The following is an 8,220-nucleotide window of genomic DNA, read 5'->3' on the forward strand; positions in this document are numbered from 1 at the left end:
GCACAATTTTATGCGTACTCAATTTTCCTGTAGGGTAATTTTAAAAAACATAATTTGTCATATTCATATTGACACGAGTATTACGTTGGAATCAAATCAGCTGGGATTTGCTGTTACCATCTATAATTGTACCATGTGTATATTCTTTCATAAATATTAACTATGTACAACAGTTTTGAACATTATGACTTCGCCCATTTAAACAGTAATAGAATATTTAAATCTAACTTAAAGTATGTCATATGTATATTCAACGTGAAGGTAACATCTGTACCTATCAGTTAAAATGTATAAAAAAGAAATTATAAAATAAAAAATTTAAAAAAGATACCCCCTCTACCCTTCTGATTCATTTTCAAGAAATAGAAGGATCTTTTTCCGACTTAAAAAAAGAAGATATATTAAAGGTTTGTAATAGTAGCCCTCTTTCTCTCAATGGTATATTTTACATTCCTTTCCAAACGATTTCGTTGTAATTTCATATATTGAGTCACAAAAATAAGTTTATATTCACTGAAAATAAAATACCCCATATTCGTCAAAGTAATCATCATAAATCCATTTTGACATTTCAGATGGAGCAGATTTTCAAAAATAAAACATACGTTTAAATATGTAATTTTAAATCGATAAATAGTTCCAACATAAACATTCCAGTATTACATTTACTTTTATCTCAATAGCGACATCTATTGACGAAATTTTTAAACTATCATCAAGAAGCATACCAAAGAGAAACGTCACTACGTCCGATTTACGCGAACGTGTATATCAAAACAAAAGCGACAATAACACATGTTTGTGCAAACAAACAGAAGCAGCAGCACGTTTTATTAGAATCGCATAAAAGTATTTTAATTTAATAAAAATTTAAAATAAAAACGCTAAAGGAACTGTACTTTTATTAAAAGAAAGATGACCATAGAACTGAATATCACCACAGCAAAGCAGCCAATGCGCAGTAAACCTGAGGTATGTTGAGCAATACGTAAAACATTGGTGTGTTTTTATTCATTATGGTTTTATTTTCAGGAACCTCTCCCGGCTCCCATTAAGAAGAAAGCCAAAAACTCATCGGCTAGTAGTGGCTTCTCATTTGAGTTTGGAGGTGGAACACAAAAAGTAAAGGCAGTTGTGGCAAGAAAACGTCCGGTAGCAACTGCAGCAAAAACAGTATCTAAAGATGACAAACCTAAGGAGACAAACGAACAGCCAGCCAGACCAAAATCTATGGCCATACGTAGAAAAGTTGATACAACGGCAAGTGGCCAATCAGTGGCATTGAAGCGAAAAGCTCCTACGGACACAGTGAATGAAGTGCCTAAAAAGAATTTTGTTGTCGCTCCAAAACCCAGTAAAGATGATGGTGATTCTGATTTAGAATCCTATGCTCGAGTACCAAAGACCACAGACTTAGCTGGTGATTTAATGTTAAATATCTGTACAGCTCCCACTGGGACGGCGGGAAAACAGCAGGTTGCTAAATCAAAACTAACACGACAAGAACGCCTACAACAAAAACGGTCGCAGCGCCAAGGAGATGGTCCTCTTCAAAAACGTACCTTGTCCGATCATGAACTGAAATCTGGTATTAAAAAATTCTCTAAAAATCCAAATCAAAAACCAAGAGCTGCTGATCTGTTTGTACAAAAAGAACGGCAGGAACGTGAAGCCCAAAAAGCCAAAGAAGGAAATGTGGACAATGTCGAGGAGGATCCTGAATTGGGCCACGTAGATCCACAGGCTCGTAAAAATAATGCTTTTCGTGTTAAACGTCCTGGTGACTCAAGTGTACGTAAAATTGGCCTCTTCAAAGATCAACCGGAGAAAGTTGAATTGGGTCAACGTTTTGTCAAACCAATAACAGAGAAAATTTTCGATAACACCAAAGTGGAGGCATTGGATTTTCATCCTCACACAGTGAAAAATCTTGCTGATATTTTGGGCATAACACATTTGACTACGGTACAAAAGAAGACAATCCCAAAGGCTTTGGAGGGTAAGTGGAAAGAAAATTAATGGCATATAAAGTTGGGTGATAAATGAAGGGAGCCGCCGGATTCCTCATTAAGCAGGAACATTATGTGTATGTTATAATATAAAATGTTAGGCACGACTCTATGAAGATATAGGGATTTGTGTGTTAACTATAAACCTGTTTATAAAGAACGGAGTCTATTGATAAATCCTTTTTTACGAAAATATACTAAAAAAATATCCATCAACATTAAAATAATAATCTCTTCTTCTTCATTACAGGTAAAGATATTCTGGTGCGTTCTCAAACAGGTTCCGGGAAAACCTTAGCCTATGCCTTGCCCTTAGTAGAAAAACTGCATTCAATACGACCAAAAATTACCCGTGATTGTGGTATCCTGGCTGTTGTTATAGTACCAACTCGAGAATTGGCTATACAAACCTATGAACTATTCCTAAAATTAGTTAAACCTTTTACATGGATTGTGCCTGGTGCTTTAATGGGTGGAGAACGTAGAAAAGCTGAAAAGGCCAGATTACGCAAAGGTATTAATATCTTAGTGGGAACGCCTGGCCGTTTGGTTGATCATTTACTACACACCGAATCATTCAAACTGAGTAAAGCTAAATTCCTCATACTCGATGAAGCTGATCGCCTTCTAGAAATGGGTTATGAACGTGATGTGAAACAGATTGTTGAGGGCATTGATAAACAACGTGAAGAAGATGCAAAGGATGGTGGTTCACCTGAACCCTTACAAAGAATGCTACTGTCTGCCACATTGACATCGGCAGTACAAAAATTGGCAGGTCTAACGTTGAATGATCCCATATTTATTGATAACAGTGATGAGGATCCTACAAAGGCCATAAAAACCACTGAAGGTTATAATAAAGAAACTATTGAAGCCATCACTGCTGATGCCCTAGATGGCGAAGATTCAACGGGTATTTTGACAATACCAGAAAATTTGAAACTTAGTTATGTTGTGGTGGCACCCAAATTGCGTTTGGTCACACTTTCTGGGTTGTTGGCTCACGAGTTCCGCAATAAAGATAAATTTAAGGCTCTCATTTTTATGAGCACAATGGAAATGGTTAATTTCCATCATGATTTGTTGAATGAACAACTTACACAAAAGATTCTAGATGAAGATGATGAAGAATTGGCCAAAGAAGATTCGGATGATGATTCTGATGAGCCACTACTGAAAGGTTTAAGATTTTTCAGGTGAGGATGACTCATTACATTTAAGTTGGTAGCATAAAAACTAACATATTTATTTTGTTTTCTAGATTACATGGCTCCATGTCCCAAACTGAAAGACAGGGTGTCTTCAAGGGATTCCGTGAATGTAAATCGGGAGTTTTATTGGCCACAGTAAGTAAAAGAACAATGCAAGTCTATCGATATTTTTATCAAGTGTACTATTTGTTTCCTCTTAGGACGTTGTTGGTCGAGGTATCGATGTCCCCGAAATCGATTTGGTTATACAATATTCACCACCTCAGAAAACTGCCGATTTTGTACATCGTGTAGGTCGTACGGCACGTGCTGGTCGCAATGGTCGTGCTGTACTCTTCCTGACACCTAGTGAAGTACAATTTGTACGATATTTGGAAAATAAACGCATTAGGTAGAATAATATGAAATTAGATTCATCGGCATAGTTATAAAATCGAGTTTTTTATTCTTTTGTAGAATATCTCAAGCTGATATGGATGTATATTTAAAGGCTCTCAATGATGCCGATGATGAAGCAAATACTGTGCAAGAAGCCGCCTCAAATTTACAACACAAATTCCAAGAACTTATAGCCGATGATAAGGAAATGCATGAAAAGGCGTGTAAAGGTGAGTTGTATTCGGACTTATGAAGCCTAAGCTAATTCCTTTTTGCAGCACACGGAGGGTTTTAAGGTTTTACTTTAAACCCCTAAAAATATGCGTTATTTAAAATCATTTAATCAGTAATCATTGCTCTAGGGGAATATATTTCCTATTATGCCATTTAAGTTCTAAAAAATCTCGGCCAGAAACTTCAACCCACGGAAAATGGCCTGTGAAATTTAAGAATGTCTGCAAAACATTTTTACTCTCCACGAACCCGAAATTTCAAATTAATAGGCCCCTTGGTTGGAAATTGTATTAAGGTCCATCAAATAAAGGCTAGATCTTTTAATGTGCTTGATATTTCTTGCTAGGAAGCTCTTCTATCGAACCCAAAATATGAAATTGGGGATGATTCGGGTTATAACCTGTCTCAAAATTGCATGGTACCATCATTGGGCCTATCCCTAAACGTAAACAGATATCGATAATATTTTGAAGCTGGATTTGCCTCTAAGACGTATATACATATCAAAAAATATACACATATATTTCATCGGTTGACAAAACAGCTACAAAAATCAGCTTTATTATCTGAAGATTCCGATAACAAATTTTGTGATTCTAATTCGTCTAAGATTTATTTATGGTAAATATTTTAAACGAATCTGCGAATTCTTTACAATATACAAATTATTCGTAAATAGAAGGTTTTAAGAGTAAGGTTCGGGTAAAAGTGAAAGAGGACTATGAAAACATATAAATATCGATTTCTTGTCTTTGGGTACGTTATCAAAATCTTGTTGCACAGTGTAGTTTCAAAAAATATGTAAGAACAAAACCCAAGCAATTGATGTAGAAGATCGAATTGTTGTACAAAGAAATTCTCATTCGGGTTGATTTAAAATATGTCATCCCAAAATTAATATTTATTACCTATGAAGAGCGATATAACATGATTGTCGACAGCACTTGAGGACCAGACAAGATCAGATAGAGTCATCCTAACCATAATATGGTGGATCCCCTTAGTGTAGGCTTCTTAAATCATATTGGGCTCGGATTGCGCAAGCCACCGCGAAGAAATTAAATTGGATGCTGACAACGTAATCTTGTTGGCGTCTTTTGGAGCAATAGGTCGGCGTTATGCTATGTGACGTCGGTGTGGTTTACGTTTACGTATAGGATTCCCCTACAAAGGCACGTAAAAATCGACGATCTCTTGACGTCCAATGAAATGACGTCTTGGATGCCTTCGCGGTAGCGCTTGAAATCCTGACGGAAGTGTCCCGGAGGTGGATCAGGATCACTGTGTGATGGTTGGAATGACACGGCAGATAACATGCCAGCAGGAAATATCTAGTCAACAACACATTTTGTTTCTTGATTCACAGTATCCTGGTCTCCTCATGGAGGTGATCGACGCTCCTCGGTTGCAATTTGGAGTGCATTGTTTTGAGTAGTTTGCAAGGATTTGCATTGTGTGCCACTAAGGCAAAAATCTAGACCGGGGCAGCATATTTAAGGATGGAACGACCGATGGTCTTGTATGTCGCACAGAGTCACGACCGCGGCCAAAAATGAACAAAACCAAGTACCACAAGGGACAAATTTTTTGATGAGGATTGATAGAAAACACTCCAATTAGAATAAATATGAAATTTTATATCGATATGTCGAGTAGTTTTGTCTCTTCAAAGGTTCAAATCTGATAATTATTTATAAACAGATTTTTTACCATATTTTCGAAAAATAGGTGTGTTTTTCTGATGCTCAAATATTTGAATATTCAAATTCGCTTTAGTTTGTATGTATATAGATATCATATGGAGTATACAGTCGTCCACACTTGTAGTACTTAGTTCATCAAATTTTTAAAACAAATTTTGAAATTAGTGGAGCAGAAAAAAAGTTTAGCTCTATTTTTTTTATTTGAGTGGTGAAAAGTGTGTTATTTAAGGAATAAAAAAATAGCAGCGGAGTCCTGCGGTATTAGAGTTATTTAACTTTCTTGGTGACCACCTTATGAAAAAATATGGCATATTCATGACATGGTTAGAAGCGAATGGTCAAATATGTTATATATACAATTAAATACGTTATTGAGGGTCAAATAGGAAGGAGAAGATGGTTCAGAACATAGTAATAATACAATATTTTACATAAAATATGCAATTAAGTGGTAAAAACGTTATTCGAAGCGGAGATATGGGAGAATTGGTTTTAAAATATAGCTTTTAAATACATTTTCAGTCAGTTTGAAGATTATAATTATTTATCAGATCATTTGAGACATAATCTTATAATCTAAATTTAGAGGTCGCACATGAATTACCTTTGTAGAAAGTTCATACAGAAAAATATTAGTTCATGTCATAGGATATGCAAAGTGCAGTACAATACCTTTTGAGCGACTTTCAGCCGAGTTAAATAAGGATTTTATTTAGAATTTTATATTACAATCCGACCTTGTAATATCCTTAAACAGTCATAAGTAAAGTACATTTGTGAAGACAATATTATATATATATATATATATATATATATATCTGATATGTGTGTTTGAAAATTTTGTGAATAATAAAAATGTAAGTTATTAGTTACTAAAGGATATCAAATATTTATTATATTATAATAAAAATAACAAAAATAAAACTACTATACTTAATTTAGCTGCATATAACGATTTTATAGTACAGAAAGTTACATTTTTAGGGACTTTTGGTATGGTAGGTACCTGAAATTTGGGCCAACAACTAAAGTTGGAATGCGAGTAGAAAACCACCTCAAAGATTTTCGGATTATGAATGGTGATACTTCTAACTTCGATGGAAATGTCACGTTCTAAATTACCTGAATTAGCAGCAAAATATCAGACACATACCCTGCATGCTGACCAACATGTATTTAGTATATACAATAACAACAAACATAAATTTAAATAAGTGTCTTCGTGTATTGTAGGGTCACCAGCAAAAACTTATTACGTTATATAGGGGTATACCTAAACATGGTATAACATCCATGCTTGCAAACTAAAGTCACGACTGTGCAACATATACGTTTTTGGGCTTTGAAGTAATCATTCGCAAACCGAAATAAACTTTGCTTATAAAGAATCTAAACTGTTTATATCAGATTTGTATATTTTTCGTATGTATGCTTTTTCAAATAAAATCAAATAGAATTACAACTAACAACAACAAATTGATAATAAAAACAAAAATAAACAATAGCTCACAAGAAATATTTGTAGTTCTAAAGACTTCCTTTAGAAGCCAACTATTCCGCATAAAACTACCCATTACTCATATACTTCTGTTCAAATATAAGTAAACAAAACAATAACTAAAAGTTTAACTGCTTTTTTAAGATGTTGTGGAGCGAAAAAATAACAAGACAATATCAAAAATGGTCGAAGAAGAGGTAGAGAGGGGTCAAAATGCCGACATAAAGTACAACCAATCAAAAATCCATTACAATTGTTTCGCTTCGATAAAACTAAACTGAAAAGCTGGATGAATGGTTGGCACCAATACACGTTGATACATTCACTATAAAAGACACAAATAAATATATATATATATAACTCTGTTGTATTTCTTTGATGCTGATTTCACACATCTTGAACACAACACGAAAACAAAACAATCGAAAACAAAGAAAAAATAAAACACCGAAGTACACACTTCAAAAAGATTCTATTCCGTTAAGGAACTCTAAAAGCACAGCAAAAACATCCTGTGAACAATACCATAAAAGTATCCGTTCAAAAGAAAACAACTGCAAAAAAAACTTTATTTCTTGTTGTCGTCGTTGTTGTTGTTCTTATTGCAAAAGCCATTATGAAAATACTCAAGCGAATAAACTTTTGCCAACGTCCTTACAAAAGGAAACTGCAAAAATGCACAATAATTGAATTAGTTTTAAGGAGAAACAGATGAAATATCTTTTTGGAGTTCAATATAAAATGAAATGGAATTCGAAGAGTGGAACAGTTGATGCTATTATCAACTGAAATGTTAAAATAACGCCAATCTTAGTAAAATATGAATAAAAGCTTCAAATCGAGCGATAATGTTATAGCAGGGCTGTAAGAAAAATGGACCAGTTTTTATTAAAATGTCTTGCTTCCGACAGTTCTAAGTTAAAACAAATAAAATATTACGGAATTTGAATATATTTCCATGGCTTGCCTGTTTTCATCACAAATACTATCTTAAGCAGGAAAGTCTAGTGAGTCATTGTGAACAAATTGTAGCAGTCGATATCGACATTCGACTGAAATCATCAATTCAAACCTAGGCCGTGGTTATAATATAGAAAACCACTTTATATGAATTTAACAATCGATAAGCTTCCTGATCTATAGGTTATCTTTTTATCACTGGACCTCTCTCACTACAAAGCATC

The 8,220-nt window shown here is 34.4% G+C and overlaps 1 protein-coding gene across 1 annotated transcript; it reads left to right on the forward strand.

Moving 5' to 3' along the window:
• Positions 1 to 915: 915 nt before the first annotated feature.
• Positions 916 to 3,831, forward strand: LOC133329254 (probable ATP-dependent RNA helicase CG8611; the record flags this gene model as incomplete). Its single annotated transcript, XM_061537747.1, has 6 exons — positions 916 to 972; positions 1,033 to 1,999; positions 2,260 to 3,208; positions 3,274 to 3,358; positions 3,424 to 3,614; positions 3,680 to 3,831. Coding segments are annotated over exons 1-6 (2,401 nt in total), but the record flags the coding sequence as incomplete, so codon positions are not given.
• Between the last annotated feature and the right edge of the window lie 4,389 nt (positions 3,832 to 8,220).

This window comes from Musca vetustissima, unplaced genomic scaffold (assembly GCF_032173495.1).
Source record: "Musca vetustissima isolate MV318-11 ecotype Yass unplaced genomic scaffold, APGP_CSIRO_Mvet_v1 utg31317, whole genome shotgun sequence".
Classification (NCBI taxonomy): Eukaryota; Metazoa; Arthropoda; class Insecta; order Diptera; family Muscidae; genus Musca; species Musca vetustissima.